The sequence below is a fragment of the Triturus cristatus genome, chromosome 6 (assembly GCF_964204655.1).
Source record: "Triturus cristatus chromosome 6, aTriCri1.1, whole genome shotgun sequence".
Taxonomy (NCBI): Eukaryota; Metazoa; Chordata; class Amphibia; order Caudata; family Salamandridae; genus Triturus; species Triturus cristatus.
The window spans coordinates 1,116,399,129-1,116,417,416 of record NC_140589.1 but is presented as its reverse complement, the minus strand read 5'-3'; the positions used below and the strand labels follow the sequence as shown (position 1 = coordinate 1,116,417,416).

General features: G+C 48.8%; 1 protein-coding gene across 1 annotated transcript in view; it reads right to left on the bottom strand.

Moving 5' to 3' along the window:
• Positions 1-10,319, bottom strand: part of LOC146821050 (rho-related GTP-binding protein RhoU-like) — a 93,708-nt gene extending 83,389 nt beyond the window's left edge. Inside the window, exon 1 of the mRNA XM_085611984.1 lies at positions 9,813-10,319. Coding sequence (XP_085468110.1) covers positions 9,813-10,074 — 262 coding nt within the window. The 5' untranslated portion in view covers positions 10,075-10,319. The remainder of the gene's footprint in view (positions 1-9,812) is intronic.
• Between the last annotated feature and the right edge of the window lie 7,969 nt (positions 10,320-18,288).

Genomic DNA, 18,288 nt, shown 5'->3' with positions numbered 1-18,288 from the left:
ACACAAGTGAGGTACCATTTTTCTCGGGAGACTTAGGGTAGTTCAAATTTGTAAAGCTACTGTTATTACCTGTTGATTTTTGATGCATTTCTCCCTTCCAAATGAAAGACATTGTGTAAAAAAAAAAGTCATTTTGAAAAATGACCAATAATTGTCATGCAAATATGAGTATTCCCAATTTCGAAAATGTGCAAATATGCACTGTTTCTGAACTCTGTAATTTGTTCCCATTTCAGAAATACATAGGTGACTTTCATACCGATTTTTCCAAGTATACATTTTCCCACAATAATTGCTATATACCCGGACCAAAAAAAAAAAACATTACAAAATGCTGCTCATTTTTCTACTCTGGGTTCGTTGGGCTCTTGATGAACCTACAAGTCCTATATGTCCACACAACCAGGAAGGTCTACCGGATGTAACGGTACATTGCTTTCAAAGAGATGTCATAATTCGAAGAAGTTACAGGTAAAAACGTTGACTCAAGAGGCTGCTTTTTTCAACAAATTTTTAATTTCTCATATATTTGCCTGTAAATTTCTATAAAGAAACCTTGATGGATCTACGCAAATGACCCCTTGCTGAATTCAGAATTTTGTCTACTTTTCAAAAATGTATAGCTTTCCAGGATCCATTATTGTTTTGTTACCCTTTTCTACCGTTAACTGGAAGGAGGTTGAAAGCACAAAAAATAGCAAAAATAGGGTATGTCCCAGAAAAATGCCAAAACTGTGTAAAAAATGTTGGTTTTCTAACAAAAGTCTGTCATTCCCTAAAAGCTGGAGAAATTGTGATTTCAGCCCCACAAACCCTTTTTTGATACCATTTGCAGAGAAAAACCCAGAAGCTTTCATTTGCAGCCCATTTTTCACATTTTTCACAAAAAAAAAAAAAAATTGCTGTATTTTGACTAATTTCTGGGAACCCTCTAGGAGAATCCACAAACCCTGGGTACCTTTAGAATCCCCAAGATGTTGGAAGAAAAGGACGCAAATTTGGCGTGGATACCTAATGTGGTCAAAAAGTTACAGGGGCCTAAGCGCGCACTACCTCAAATAGCCCAAAAAGGGCTTAGCACAGGAGGGGAAAAGGCCTAGCAGCGAAGGGGTTAAAGAAACGGCATTGTTATTTACAATGTCAATAGCTTAATCACTCTCAAATGCGAGACCTATTGCATGTGCACCCACACACAGAGCCACCTTCACTCTTTCGCTTGACTAGGAGTCCAATGGCATAACAGATTCACAGCACAACTCTAGTTATCACAACACCAAAACATTTCATACATAGGTCACTCTATAAATCCACATTCTTTGTAAGAAGACCAGTGAAGGAGCGTGTGCCAGTCTGTTAAAGCACTTCAGCGCTTAAGTTGGGAAATGAAGCGCTTTAATAAATACAACCACAACACTAAACCCAAACTCGATAATTTAACGTCCTGAAACAGATCACTTACTGCTTGAGGATCAGAAATCTGTTCCACTGTCTCTCCCCCACTGGCGCATGTAATTCGTCACCTCGAGATTTTCACTAACCAGTAACTACCCCCTTCTTTCGGTGCCTAGACTGTCCCTCCTCTCTATCGCACCAACCTCAAGTTCTACAAAATATCTTTTAATTCTACATGGGACTCTAAATTCAATACCTCATCTTTTTTACTCTGGTCCTACCATGATCATCCTTGGTTTAACCCCGGTCTCATAACCAATGAAGAAAGAGGAACGAAATTCTCATCGTGGTGGAAAGCACGATAACCATGGCTTGGTTAGGCTGAATCTTGTCAAAGGATTGGCTTTAGAAGTAACACATCGTCGTTCTATTGCTGGAGGCTGCAGCTATTTTACTGGCACTCGCGATTGGCTGAAACAAACACTTTTTCATTGGATGTGGTGTTGCGAGTTGCACCATACAGCGGGGGTGGAAGGAACGTACCAAGGGAGGGGAAGAATACAACAGGGCGCCAACAAACAGTGTCGCACCGGGTGCCACCAACTCTAAAGCCAGCCCTGCAGGAAGTGGTGCAAGGAACCTCACCTGCCCCTGAAATATCCCACCTAAGGAAAGCCATGCTCTACGCACAGGAAAATGAATCAATTCGCATGAATCTGAGAAAGTAGAGGACGAGGATGGGGGCAAACAGTATGAGTTTACACATTCTCATCATTACGGATCATCTTATTAAGAACCGAGAAACAAGCAGAATCAATTTGCATGTTGATAGCTCGTAGTGATTTTGATGTGGAAGATGGGGACATCTTCACGTCATACATAAACAATTCGGGGGGGATGGCTCAACCTATAACCATAGCGATATATACAGATAAGGGACGATGGTCACCACCCTCACTGGCTCAGGAGTGTCAGTCAATGTTATGGCCCACAATTCCAAGCACTCAAACCAAGGCACAAGCTGTACAGCACACAAACATGTCATATATGGGGGTAGAAGCCTTTTCCTCTGACAAAAGTTTTTGTGACAAAAGTACATCATGGCGACCACCAAGGGGTTGATTTAGATTTTGGATGAATGAGTATTCCGTCGACACAGCGACAGACTGAACAGTTTTCACTGCCCCTTATGGCCAGGTAATAAACACCCCATCATCTTTCCTCCCATTTACCTACAGACTTAAAAAGGGCTGAGGGCCTCGCATCCTAACACAATAAAAGAGAAGACAAGAGGGTGAAAATAAACACAAAGTTGTCCCCTACGTATCTGAAACAAATGTACCTACTTACAAGCCTGTGCCCTTCAAGTTGGCGCCCAGCAGAAGCTCGTCTAAGGGCGGGTGATGTGAGGCGGAGAGTATAGGCAGTGTACGAGACTACTCAACCTCAACACAAGCAGGGCTGTGTGGAGTGTTTCGGGAAGAACCTGAGATGGAGAGTATGGGATGAACGACGCTAAAGGGCTACCTCCTAGCAGACCGCTAAAACCAAGGCTCACCGTATCTGAATCCTCCCGCATGGTTCTGTTGATGTGCGTTGTGTAATAACTTGCGAGGAAGGATGCCTGTTTGAAATCTCAAGCAGGTAGGTACAAGGCCTCTCCCCTGAGTCTACGGATAAACTCTAAATATTTCTACCGCTACAAAAATAAACCATAGGCTGCCGCAGACCTTCAAGCCATGCGCCTATACAACCCCAATAGCGTGCTCAGTAGGGAGACAGAGGTCACCAAGCAGTAAACTCACATCTTTCTCGCTAAACTATCTCAAGACAGAAACACTAGCCATGAAGACTTGCGCATTAACAAGCCTCATAAAACGGGCCTGCTCGGACTGGCTGAAAGCCTGCAGTCCATTGGTTGCTGCTGAAAATGTAAAACACGTGAGAAGCTCCGCAAACACACCCGTCTCTTCTCTTATTGGATCACAAAAGACAGGTCTCCGATGTGCGGTTTCGGTTTGTATTCCCTGACGTTTACCTCTGACTATATCATGCGTTGTCCGCCTCAGAAAAGGTAACAAGGAGGAAGCTGCAGCTGCACGAACCTGATGCTGCCGGACACCACCGCCTTTCTCCGAGGCACAGCAAAAATGCCTCGGAGAAAGGGAGCCTCATTTTCGGATTTGGGGGCGTGTTTTGCTGTTGTCTCCTCCCTGAGACTTCTCGCAAAAAACACGCCCCCCGATCCGAAAAGGACGGGGCTTCAACGGAGTGACTGGACCTCTTCTCCAGTGGCTGGCCAGCATTTAAGAGGCCAGCCAATGGAGAACAGGAGAGAAGAGGGGCGGGTGCAAGCCCCTCTTCTCAAAGTCACTCCAACTCATTAAATCTCGGAGCGAGACTGCGCAAGCGCAGCCTTTCGCAGCCGAGACCTAAAAAACAATGCAGCCAACAATTACGAGCAGAGGTTGAAGGGTCACTAGTGGAAGCCTCCTAGAAAAAGATAGCTTTAAGAAAGGCTCATTTTTACATAGACCAAAAGTCGAAGAGTTCATGAACCAGCAAAAACGTGTTTCCACTGTTTTTTGCAACCATTTCAATACAGATTTATTTTTTTTTATCTTTGAGGTAAAAGCTTACTTTTTTCTATTTCACTTTGGTATTCCACAATGTCAGTGGATCCCCACCAACCATTAGAGCCTCAACTGCGGTCATGTGGATCTGTAGAGAAGCAGTTTCAGTCAAAGACTACCAAAGACAAGCATTGGCATAGCCAATAGGACTCACCTTTGGGACCTTATAAGTGGACTACTGATAACAAGTAGGCAGTAGCGCATGTGAAAAGCACAGCGCTCTAAAAAAAATAAAAAGTAACATATGCAAAAGCGGGTGGCCCCCAGATTGCAAGCGAAGGTACGGCATGTTGTGTGTAAATAGTAGCCTGACCCACCCTGCGCGCCGCTGCTCGCTCCAGAGGCAAAACGCCATGGGAGTGAACATTACAAAAAAGAAGGGACATGCACCCACCTTTAGCCATTTGCATGCTTTCATTATTGAAAGACATGCAAAAGCCAATCCAATGTGTGGGAGGAGTCAGACCCACACGGAGTAGACACAAGAAGCCTCGCAGAGCAGCGCATGCGCGCTGTAAGGCTCGCACTAAAAACGATACAAGAGAACCCCTACCACTTTGTTTCCTTGGCCCACTGCCTTGGCATTCCACCACCACTCACAGGCACTCCCCACTAGTATCTGTGGCCCCTCTCAGAATAGTGTGTCCCTCACACATATTTCACACCATTGGTCAAATTTCCATCCGTTTGTTTATTTTTACACAACTCAACCTTTATCAGGTACCAACCTGAATACCGCACAGGGTAAACACCGAGGCATTCGAAATCAGAGTAAATTAGGAAGGACCTGTAGGCAGTTATTTGGCATAAATCTGGTTAAGTCCCTGACAACAGATTTCTAGAATCATAGTTTCAAACAACTATTTTACAAAGAGAAGTTACATTTTTCAGAATGCGACCATTTAGGCTATGGCGTCCATAAAGGTCTAATTACATTCAATAATGTTATTGCCTACTGGTGACTTGCATTGATATAACGCCACTCTAAAAGTGCCTCAAATTTTGGAGGGAAGGGTAAGGCGCACTTATGCAAATGAGAAACAATTAGAGAGGGATAGAGCAAAAAAAGATAGGAGGAGAGGTTTGTAGAGGAAGGCGCTAGTATGGCACCAGAAGAGCAACACTTGGTTGAAGGCAGCCAGTATTGGACATCCGATAGGCAGCTAGGAAGGTAGGCAGAGCAGAGGTAATGTGGAGAGAACACAGAAAGAAGGATGTACAGTGGGTGAGAGGGGTTGAAGTGCGACGAAAGGGGGGTGGCGGGGCAGTTAGGGAATGATACAGCTAGAAAGCATGATACACTAACAGATACTAGGTCAGGCAAAGGAGACTGTAGAGAAGTAGAAGAGTAGGCCAGGCTTGGTTTCAGGTTGTAGTTTACTATTAAGCTACAGATAACACCTCATCCAGCTCCTTCAGTCTCCTCCAACAGTTTCCCCTTCAAACACCAACATTTTCAGAACCTGCAGGTCTTAAAATGAGAACGCTGCCCTGCTGTATGAGATTTCATGCACATGCATGGAATCTCACACCAGGATTCCAGCAGGATACCACACACCTTCCACTCTAAACAATACAACTATACATTATAATATTAGGTATACTTTACAAATAGTGAATTCTTTCAAATTTTTTTAATAAAATACAAAAATGTCATCGGCAATGCTGAAATCTAAGCCCAATCCAATATGGCCTCCTCAGAAACATTGCCAAGCAACTTGCCACCACACAGCTTTATGCGAGGGTTAAATCTGCTACGAGGCACGCATGCAAAGTGCAAGTTGACTGCCAGAATCGTTGTCTGGCAACTTCGTTGAGAAGCAGGACGCACGTGGCGTTGGCAGACAATCAGCACAGAGCTTCAGCCCATCTTTAGCGTGCCACGCCTGCGTACAGTGAGATGCCAGGAGAAATGTTGCTTCGGCTTGAAGCAGGGCAAGTATACGGAGGGCAAGCAGGAACCTGAAGAAATGTTGCCAGGAAACCAGTAAGGCGCAAGTACGGAGCGCGAGCAAGTAAAAGCAGAGGCTGCTGCAATAACTGTGAATACAATATCAATCCAAGTACATATCGGGAAGCCCTGCAAGGTTGATTGCAACAGGGAATAGTCTAGGTTTTGATGAGCAGAGCTCTCACAAAGCTTTGTTTACCGATAACCAACCTGAAGCAGTTTCCATCTGTTGGGTTCAGGCTGTTGAGGTGAATCCGTAAATTCCTTATAGGTAGCTTCCGCTTGTCGCCAGTGAGTAGAAGCAGAGTCGAGGACTGGTTTCAGGTTGTAGTTTATCATCAAGCTACAGATAACATCTCATCCCGCTCCTTTAGTCTCATACAATAGTTTCCCCTTCAAAAACCAAAGTTCTCAAAACCTGCCGGTACCAAGGTGAGAATGATGCTCTGCAGTATGAGATTCCATGCACATGCATAGAATACCACACAAGGATTCCAGCAGGATACTACAGAGACCTCCTTGAAGTATGTAGATTTGATTTCCTTCACCATCCTTTTGACTGTATGTTTAGTCAGACCGCTCATGCAGCCTTCCACAAATAGGTATATTTACCGGTGTGCCCATAGCAGAAGCGGAAGGCAAGAACCTGTTCGTATTTCAGTGAGTTTAGAAGCACTGCGGTTAAGAGGATAACCACCCTGCCTACCACAAGAGTGCTCAAAAGCCTGTTAGCATTTGCTGGATATAGTGTGCAGGGTCTGGCCCGATTTAGTCAATGAGCTACATAGAGGCCATATGTTTTATGTACAGTGTGCAGGATGCCCTGACCCATGGGCCGATTCCCAACTGAAAAGACCCAGGATTGACTGCACTTCGTCAGTCTTCTGACCCTTACATAAACCACAAATGTATTCATTTTGTATAGCGCCATCTAATCTTGAAACTGGAGAGTGGGCAACAACCAATAAAATAGGCAAAGGACTATTTTTTCTAGCCTATTGTCCTAGATAATGTGGAATGATTTTACTTTGTGGCAGAAAGAGATGGTGCAAGCCTATTTACATTCATTCGATTTGAAACTGGTCTATTTTTCAGTCAAAGCCGTAAAGATTGCTTTAACAAGCTAAGCACTCTTATGCTAGCTTTTTTTTGTATGGATCTCAAAGTATATCGGGAATGATGCTTCATGTCGAATGGATAGATTTGTTCTATGACAAAGAGAGTCTGCTGTAAGGCATGAGTGCAAGTTTAAGGTGAGAATTGCCTAGGTTTGTGATCATTGTCTCTGTCAAGTTATTCGTGATTATCAGAATACACCTCATGTATCAACAAGAAAATGTCCCCAGAATTGATGTTTGGACAAACTCGACACTTACCTGCAGATCTTCCAAAAGAACAAGACAAAAGAAGAAGGGACAAAGAAATAAACGAAAGGATGAAATATGTACATCAAATGAGACATATTTAAGAACAACGTTATCAAATAAGGGATCTAGCTTTTGATGTACAAAAGAGAGACTAAGGCAAAAGAGTACCACCGCACTCAACAGACTGGAGGGTGAATTATTACTCTGAACTTAGTAGTGCTCGAGTCTTGAGGACCGGTCATCTTAGTCTTTAAACCAATGGAAACTCTCTATTAACTTAGGGAAAATGTGACTCAGCATCCACTTAGAATTGATATCTTTAGTAGTAGAAACAATATACATTCAAATTTAAACTACAAGTTACACAGACTCCCAGAATCTTTTTCTTGATAAAACAGATTCTTTATTCATAATTTTTCCGTTTAGAAAATGTTTCTCTTCTTTGATTGTGCTTAAAGATCAAAGCAGAAAAATAAGTATTTTAAATTCAAAGAGAGAGAGCGATGGTACGGATTACACAGTTTTGGTGTGGGGGGGGGGGGGGGGGGGGAGTTGGCCTAGAGTGACTATTAGTAATTGTGATTCTGAAAAGATAGCAAATGCAGCACTCCGACTAATTACAGTTTATTTGGAAATGTGGTTCTGAAAAGATGGCAAATGCAGTACTCCAACTAATTTGTGTTTATCCTAATAATAAAATATTTGTAAAGGATCCTAATAATAAAACATTTGTAAAGAAAAGTATTGCTGTTATTAAATTGCGTAATTTCCTTGATTGATAAATTAAACCTCATTGACTGAAGAATCACTTAAAGCCCCAATCGCATTCACTAGCAGTAGATGGACCCTTTCCCAGACCAACCAAAACTGAGCACACTAGGTGCGTGTTGAAAATCAGCTACCATTTAATGGGGACCCTCAGAACGCATCCCATTAAGGTTTACAGGAAAATCCACGGACTGCACCATCATTCAACTGAACCAACAGCAATTTAGTGACAGCACCAAATGCCACCCTTCCCACCAGAAAACACAACAAACATCAACTGAACTGCCGTTTCTCCCCGCCACCCAAAAAAATCACTTGAGGGCCACCCAGGGCTCAACCACCAATGAACGTAGCATAGTACAACCCTGATTGCAGTATGCACATATATCTATATGCCAACGATTCCACTGATGTTATTTTAGTCTTAAATCGTTAGTTGTCGGTCAGCAGAAAAGGAAGTACGCCTGCAGATGTCTTTTTCTAAAGGTTTTTTTGTGCGTTACTTGGCAGCAGTGACAGATAGGCATTCATAAAAGCACAGTCGAACTCGGGCTCAATATTTTTGTACCCTAAAACTCTTCACAATATAGCGTGGGCTCTCAAGTCGGTTACATTTTCGATTATGCCATCATGACAAAAATTAGGCTTTCTGGTTGTTAACTTCACCACCTCTAAAAATGAAAAAAATATAGAAGGCAAACTGGTGATGTGCCTCAGCCATCTCCAAATACCCCAAAATCTCAGCTGGCTTCCCATCACAGCAAAGATCAGGTCAAGCTTCAAAGTTCTGTTGCAGCTCGTCAATCCAGCTCCATCCCACTGAACACCTAAAGTATTCCGCACTACTGACCACCTACAACCCAGCTGCTAGTTTTCTCAACTGTTGACACTCCTTAACTTTACTTTGCTCAAGGACTGAGTCTAAGCCATGAAATCAGCTACACATCCGATATTTCCCCCCTCCTTGATTACAAGAAGGCCATTAAAACATGCTTTGCTGTGGGCTCCCGTCTGAAAAATCTAATGACCCTCATTTGTTTAAAGTTTGGCAAGTAAGAGCGCAACATAACTGGAACAGCAAACTCCGTAACAAACGTTGGGAATAACTGATTTAATTAAAATGTTGGCAATAGAGGGAAAGGGACACCTCAAACTACTTTGACGAGGATGCCAAAAGTATTTTCCAGGGTAATGCATCATGCTGCATATCTGCTCTGGGGTGATTGATTGTCAGCTGTTGAACCCCACTTTCCATCACACACTTTTCGCCTGACAATCAACACAATAAATTAACATTGGTTTTAAACGCTTAACTGCCGGCCGCCCCTTATACAGACAGGCATTGGTGTTAAGATGATGTGATGTAAGGCTGGCAACTAGTTTACGTGTCGTATTTATTCCAATTAGGAAACCTTACTATTCATTGAATTGACATCGATAGTTTACCCACTACCCAGGCACGTCGGAAGAGCAACCCATATCCGCCATTCAGGCCCGTTAACTGGGAGGTCGGGCACCGCCCTAGCTCCTGACCTGCAGCTCGTATCTTGCAGCCGAGGTCAGCATCTGCTCTGATTTCCAGTGCAGTCAGATTAGCCCCTGCGTCCCACCCGTGCAGTTCGCAGCCCTCACCCTGCTCTCTACCAATGCCTATTGCCGACCTACATCACGGTGAAAGCTACAGCTCCCCTGGGGCCTCACCTGAGAAGTTGTCGAAGGCGGTGGGCACGTACTCCGTGGGGTACCCGTTAGTGGTATAGCTTACCACCAGGCTGGTTTTGCCCACGGCGCCGTCTCCTACCAGCACGCACTTGATACGGCGCTCGGGTAGTCCCCTGCTCCCTGCTCCGCGGCCGGCAGTCCGGCTCCGTACTCTGCGCGGGGGAACTGGGGGCACCTCGCCGGGCGCGCTGATGTAGCCCGTGGCGGCCGCTGCGCCCTGCTGTTGCAGGTGCGGAGGCATCGGCCACAGGGGGCCGCGACCCCGATGGCTGCACACCCACTTATGCTCCAAGGTCCTCCCGAGACGGCGGTGGTGCCAGCGGGGCCCCCGTCGCTACGCTCCTCAGCGGCGGGAGGCTTTCTTCCGCCTCCTCCTCTCGCGGGCCCAGGCGCAGGCGGTGGGCATGGTGCGGCGGGGCGCGCGCTAAAGACTAAGCCTGCCAGGCGGACAGCGGCGAATAGCAAGAAAATCAGAGGAGGGGCGCAGCACTGACCGTGACATCACAGAGCCGCTGTACGGAACCCAGACGCCCAGCCACACAGCAACATCGCAGCCAATCAGGAGCAGCCGGCGAGAGGATGCTTAAAGGCTGCTTGAGTCTATTGGCCGAGGGGCTGACTTTAGGAGGCTGTGGTTTAGCCACCACTCACACCTACTGGAGGAGAGAGAAGGCTGGGACCTGTCAACTCAAGTTTTTAGGTCGAGCCTCGGCACATGCGCTGCCAGGCATGCTGTATTCAGTATGGCCTGGAAGCTCCGTTCACCCTGCGCCCATATTTGTCATTGGCTTGTGTCATTCCCCCTTGTAAATGCTGGCTTCTGATTCGTTAATAGGCTTGTTAGTCCCTCCTTAGTACCACCTTGCCTTCAATTGTAACCTCACATGAGGACTGGCCCTTTTACTTCTATTGTTACAATGTATGTCCTATTTTAGTCTGTAAGCACTATTTACTTTAATGTGTTTCTCCTCCTGCAGGCAGGACATGCCTTCCTGCATCATTCAGGCACCATGTGAGCTTTTACTTTCCAAACATCCAGGACAATGGAGGTCGCTTGTTTGAAATTAAATAGGTCTCGCATTTACAAGAGTTTGAGCTATTGGTTTTTGGTTTTGTAAATGGAAATGCCTTTTTTATGTGTTAATTATCAAAATAGATAAATAAAAGTAATTGTCATTTACAATGCCAATAGCTTCAATCTCGCAAATGTGAGACGTATTGCATTGCAAATGCTTGTTCCATTTTTGTGGGAGTTTTTTTTTTTTAATATAGCGCAAACTCGACCTTGGAGCGCTTTACATGAGCACCAGTTACTTTTCACAAGGACCACAGAAACAGGATATAGTGTCGAAAAAGTTTAAATGTAGGAGAACAGGCAGGTACAACATCACACCAACTCCAATCTCTGTAACAGCTCCTGAACCCCCAACATTCTGGAACCAGTGGCATCCAGTTATCTAGGAACCGGTGACTAGGATACCACATCTTCCCTCTTAAGAAAATACAATAAATCATGCAACAATAGATTATTAAGCATTAACACATGTTTGACATGAGAAGATTGAACCCAATCTAAGAAACAATGAAAAGAAAAATATAAAGAGAAAGAAACATAAGCAATGTGAAGTACTACAATAATAAGCAATCAATACTACAACAATAAGCAATATCAAGTGTCACCACCCCCTCCCGTTTAAACTACAAAACAGGAACTTTACATGACAAAATCCTGAAACTTCCTAGGAAGGACAATTTGTCTACCTTTAGAGGAGGTAGTGGCAGAAGTACTAACGGGACACTCCACATCACCCACAGGCAAAAGTAGCTCAGAATGGGCTGCTAAAGGCAGAGAACGAAAAGCACTACCACCAGTACTGGAGTTAGTGACATCGTCCCTCAGCGAATTGGTGGATAAGTTAGAGTCTCCATCATGAACACTCCCCCAATTGTAAACTCTGTTGCATCTGGCCATTCTACCAAAATGCCAAACTTTTCCTTTGCTCAATTTTGCAGATTTAGAATACACTTAAGTAACCTGCAAGGGATTGGGGAATTTGCTTCCACCTTTCTTAGTTTTGTGACCTAACTTCACTCTAACCCAAACACCTTGATTAAGGAAAACAACTTTTGTGCCATGCTTCGGATTATAGTGAAATTTACAAACCTCTTGCATCTTCCTTAAATTCGCCTTTACTACTGCAGGTGACCAATTACTGCAAATTGTCTTTGGACTCCAAGCAACATTATCTTTTGTGAAAGGCTCCCTACCCCTCGAAGTTCTGAAAGAACTTTAGCCAATCCCAGTGGGTGTAATTCTGAAAGCCCAAATAGTTTTAAAAAAGTTCCTTCATCCAATCCTTGCCAGCACCAATGGAAGCTTGAATGCTGCCCATGATCACTCTGTTGAATTGCTCCGCAATTCCATTACCAGCCGGATGATATATAGGTGTCTTTTTCCCAGTAACACCATTTCTGGTCAGGAAACTGTTAAACTTGTCAGAGCAAAACTGAGTACCATTGTCACTTAAAATAAGTGTGGGAATCCCTTCCCTCAAAAATAAATTCTCCAAGCAGTCAATAACAGTTCTACTCTCTATATTGTCTATTACCTCCACCTGCGACCACTTAGAAAAATTGTCCATTACTACAAGTAGATACTTAGGTTTCCCACAAGCATCTAACACCGGGCACAATAAATCAACACTTAAATCCTCTCAAGGTCCGTTGGAGATTTTCCTATCACCCAAAGACGGCCTGAATAACAACTGTGCTTTATCCGAATTAGCACAAACATGACAAGATCTGACAACATTCTCAATATCCGGGGGAGGAGCCTAGCGCGCAACCAAGATGGCCGCGTAGGTGCGAGGCTCCCGAGGACCTCCGTGACCTCCTACATATATCCTGAAAATATCCTGTCCTAGATGAGGGGACTGTCTTGGTGAGCCCGAGCTGAGGTGGCACCCGTTTTCTGCCTCCAAATTGGACCTCGGACACCGGCGGGAACATCGATCGAGGTTTGCGGCCTTCTCCACGCCGGACCCCGGATTGGATCTGTGGGGTCATCCGGAGACAAAGTGAACAACAGCGGCGGGCAGGGCTCGGCGACTCGCGTACGCCGCACTTTCACTTTCGCTTTTGCACCCTCCTTGCTGTCTTGGCGAGGTTGGGTCGCGGGGCGCAGTGGGGTGGTGTGGCCTCGTTGGGGTACCCTGCCGGCCCGCCGGCTGTGATCCACCCCGCAGGTCTGTGGTGGCCCCCCCCGGAGCCCGTGACCCGGTTTGCCTGCCCTTTACGAAGTGATTGGCACGATCGGGGGACTGGAACCATGTCCACAAAGCAACATGGCGACCGGGCAAAGGTGAAATCGACCCGACGTGGCGCAGCCCAGCAGTCTAACAGCATGGACCGCTACACCCTCCAGAAGGGATCTCCTGAGGTGCCGCGTAGGTCCCCTGAGGGCCCGACTGATTCTCCTGCTCTGCCCGCGGATCTGACCCTGCGGGATGTCATGGGTGCTATCGCCGAGATGAAGGCCTCGGTGAGCCAGCGTTTTGATACACTGGCGCAGAAGATAGACTCGGTCCTCGTGGATGTTGGCTTGGTGAGGGCCGATCTATCCAAGACCAATGATCGGGTCGATTCTTTGGCCCACACCACATCGGGCCTCACGACAGATGTGGCGACCCTCCAAAAGGAGGTGCGCCGGCTTGCCCAGGCGAGTGCGCTGATGGACCGCCGCTTGGAGGATTCCGAGGGTCGGGCCCGGAGGAACAATGTCCGCATTATTGGGGTACCTGAGGGACGTGAGGAGGCGGCGGCGGACCTATTCGTGGAGGACCTGATTCTCACTCATCTCCAGCCCCGGGGGCTGAGTAAATTCTTCGCGGTGGAACGGGCCCACAGGGTTCCCGGGGGAAGGCCTAAGACCGGAGCCCCTCCGAGGCCTCTCATTGCCCGGATTTTCAACTTTCGGGACAGAGATGCCATTCTGCAATCCTCCAGACTACAGGGACCGGTCAGACTCGACAACATGGACATTAATTTTTATCCTGATTTCACTCCAGCGGTCCAAAAGCAGAGACTGAGCTTTCTCGGAGTCAAACGTCGTCTACGGGACCTTAACCTCAAGTATGCGATGCTTTTCCCAGCTAAGCTGCGGGTGGAGGTGGATGGCCGCACGCACTTTTTTGATCGTCCCGAAGCGGCTGGGGACTGGCTGGATACTTTGTCTGGGGATCGGGCTCGGGGGGGGTGGGGGGGAGCGGTTGCGGGAGAGGGCTCGCCGGACCAGGACTGAGGGACTAATATTAGGCCTCGCTCTGGACAAAATTGATGTCACTTTGGATAGTTCGTCTGTTCGAGTAAGTTCCCCTCCTGTGGAGGTCGTGTGGGGTCTCTTGGGGGTTCTCCCTCCTCCTCTGGGGGCTTAGTTAGTTTAACCATCTATGGGGCGACAGGCACACTGCACTTTGGGGGGGCTGTTTGGGCTCATGCAGGGGTGCAGGGAGGGGGGAGTTTTGTTGGGGTGGGTGGGTTGGGGTGGGGTGTTGTACGTTTTTACCACAAGGCAAACCCTTTTTTGTATTGATCTTAAGGTGCTCTCCGGGGGACGAATGATGGCTTTTGTGTGTGATGGGGGGTAGAGACTTGACTTTGTTGTCTTGGAACGTTAATGGACTGGGGGATAGGATCAAACGAGGTGTGGTCCTGCAGTATTTGAAACGAATCTCACCCGATGTAGTCTTTCTGCAGGAGACACACCTTATTGGTAATTCCTTTTGTGCCATGAATCGGCGTGGCTACCGTTTAGTGGCCCACTCGGGCTTCACGTCGGGCTCACGGGGTGTGGGTATCATGGTGAAGAACTCGCTCCCGTTGGAAATTGATGAGGTGCTCCATGATGATAGGGGACGCTACACTGTCTTGGTGGGGAGAATGGAGGGCAAAGTAGTTGTTTTTGTATCAGTATACGTTCCACCGGGGCTACAGTCGACCACTTTTGCAGACCTGGGGCGCCTCCTCCTTGGCCTTCCGGGGGGGCTTCTGGTGGTTGGGGGGGACTTCAATGCGGTGGTTTCTGGGACTGCGGATCGTCACCCCCCTAGGGACCTCCCCCGGGCACAGGCGTGGCTGTCCGGCCTCTTGGATACACTGGGATTGGTGGACTGCTGGCGCTTAAAACATCCCACGCAGCTGCAGTACACTTTCCACTCGGGGGCCCATGGTAGCCTCTCACGGCTTGATTATGTCCTTGTCCCGGCGGCCTATGTTGGGAGGGTAGGAGAGGTGCGCCATTTGGCGCGGGGTATTTCAGATCACTCCCCGCTCCTGTTACGCATTGATGTCTTCCCGAGGGGTGAGGGCAGGGTAGTTCCAATCAATGCTTGGTACCTGCGCGACCCCATCATTCGCGCTGACTTGATTAAATCCTTACAGCGATACTTCGATGAGAATGTGGGGTCCGTCCCTTCGGCTATCTCCCTGTGGGAAGCCTTCAAGACAGTTCTCAGAGGGGAGGCCCTATCCCTTATTTCCCATGCCCGGAGGCGCGAGCGGGAGGAGGTGACCCGGGTGGAGGCCGAAATCGTCGAATTGGAGGGGGATCTAGAGGGTGGGGTGACAGACGCTGCGCTACATGTCCTACAGCTTAAGCAGGCGGCCTACAGGGCCCTCGTCACGGAGGCGGCCAGGGGCCTCAGTAGAGAGCAACAGGGGCGACTGTATGATGTGGGTGATAAGGCTGGTAAACTGCTCGCGTGGTTGGATAAAAAGGAGAGAGCGAATCGTGTGGTCCCGCTGATTGAGAGGATGGATGGTGTGAGTGTAACCGAGCCAGAAGAAATTGTCTCCTGTTTCGCGGATTATTTCCGTGAAGTGTATTCCCCGGTTTCTCCCTGCTCGGAGGAGGATTCGCATGCCCTGCTTAGGGATATCGCGCTCCCTTCCCTTTCGGAGGAGGACAGGGTGTCGTTGGATGCCGCTCCCACCTCCGACGAAATTGCCCTCGCCATACGCTCGGTCGCCTCTGGCAAGGCCATGGGCCCGAATGGCATCCCTATCGAGTTGTATAAGTTGCGACCGGATGCACTGGCACCCCACCTTCGCGCGATGTTCCTGGCGGCCCGCTCGCTGGGCTCCCTCCCGCTGGACCAGCGTCTGGCTACAATCGTGGTGATCCACAAGGAAGGGAGACCTCGGGACCGGGTTACATCCTATCGGCCTATCTCGCTCTTAAATGCGGAGCCCAAAATTCTTGCCAAGGTGCTGGCCAATCGGCTGGTCGGCGTGGTGGGCGATCTGGTCCATCAAGACCAGTCCGGCTTTATTCCCCATCGCAACACGGCCCTTAATCTGCGGCGCTTGCACGGGGTGCTCGCACGTGTTCCATTCGTGCGGGAGCCGGCCATACTGGCGTCCTTAGACGCCACCATGGCGTTTGACACGCTTGAGTGGCCATATATTTGGGCGATGCTGGCGAAGTTTGGATTTGGCCCGGGTTTCATCAGTTGGGTCAAATTGTTGTACTCGGGCCCATTGGCGCAGGTGGTGGTAAACGGAAGAGTATCGGCCCCATTCGAGCTGGGCCGGGGCACGCGGCAGGGCTGCCCCTTGTCGCCGCTCCTGTTTGCACTCGCCTTGGAGCCCCTGGCGGAGTGGCTGCGGTGGGAGCCTTCCATCCGTGGTCTCCGTTGGACCCCCGAGTACGAGGACCGCGTGTCCCTATACGCTGACGACATCCTTTTGTACCTAGCCTCCCCACGTAAATCACTAATAGTCCTGGTTGATGTTTTACGTTCATTTGGCCGCAACTCAGGCCTTGTCATCAACTGGGCTAAATCATGTGTGTATGTGCTCTCCGGGGAGGCTCCCGTCCTCCCGCGGGGCTGTCCGATCCAGATTGCCGCTCAGGGGTTTAGGTACCTAGGTGTCTACATTACCCTGGACCCGGAGGCCCGCTACGAGCGGAACTTGCTTCCCCCCCTCCAGCGCTTGAAGGAGGACGTCGCGCGCTGGCGGCGCCTGCCGCTTTCGCCGCTCGGCCGGGCGGCGCTGTTTAAAATGATGTCGTTGCCACGCTTCCTGTACGCTCTCCAGAACACTATGGACTTAGTCCCAGCGCGCTACTTCCGTGAGGTGGAGAGTCTACAGCGCCGCCTGTTCTGGGACGGGAGGCCGCGTATTGCCCTGGCAAAGTTGACGCTCCCATGGTACGACGGGGGGATTGCCCTCCCGGATATTAAACGGTATTACTGGGCCTCCCAGTTAGCTGCACTCAACCATGGCCTATACGGGCCCGCCTTGAACCCGGCATTTGAAATGGACAAGATGCTTCTGCCCGGTGGCGACTACAATCGAGCGCTCTATTCTGGCGCGCCCGACGCTCGCCTGACGGGACCTACGCGTGTCATGGTGCGAGTATGGCACGCGGCTAATGCAGCTATGGGGTGGAAGGACCGTTTGACCCGGGCGTCACCGCTGTACGCATCTGAGAGGTTGGGCTCCCTGTGGACCTCGAAGGGTTTCGAGAAGTGGGACATGATCGGCATTAGTACAGTCGGGGATCTCTGGACGAGGGGGGGATTTAAAACATTCGAGATGCTGCAGACGGAGTTTCAGCTGCAGGACAGTGAATACTTTCGGTACCTGCAGGTCCGTCATGCACTGGGCTCCGTCTTCCCAGACGTTGCCTCCATCCCGGAGTCTTCCCCCCTGGAGGACAGAGTGCTAGATGGCCATGTCCCAGACAGCACGATCTCCCTTATTTACAAAAAGCTGGTCAATGACCGCTCGGGCTTGCTAACTGGCCTCCGAGAGGCTTGGGTTGCCGATGGGCTGGAGTTGGACGACGAGGACTGGACCTCCGCGGTGGCCTCTCCGAAGGAGGTGGCCATACCGGCTCGCCTTCGCTTCGTCCAGCTTAAGATACTCCACCGGGTCTACATGACGGGGCCAAGGCTTCTGCGTATGGGCTATGCTGAGGATGGGCTGTGTAAGCGTGGGTGTGGTGCCTTGGCGACCTTTCTGCATATTTTGTGGGAATGTCCGAAGGTGGAGCGATTTTGGCGTGGTGTGCACGAGGTCCTGCGAGTGGTTACGCGTATCGCGCTGCTGCCTGAAGCGAGGAGGTGCCTGTTGAATGTGTGGGAACCAACTGACTACTCGGCTCCGCAGATGTGGTGGGTGACTCTGGGATATATGGTAGCTAAGCGGGATATTGCTCAACTGTGGGGATCCCAGAAGCCCCCGGCGGTGTCGGCCTGGAAAGAACACATGGACTGGTGCATGTTTCGAGAACAGGTGGTGTATGTGGCGCGGGGTAAGCCTGGGACATGGGTGAAAGTATGGGGCCCCTGGAACGCCTATCGTGGGGGTATCTGCGCGCCACCACTGCTGCCTGCTGCCTCACCAGCCCCGTCCCCTTAGCGGACTCCTTCCCCCAGCCCCGGGCACA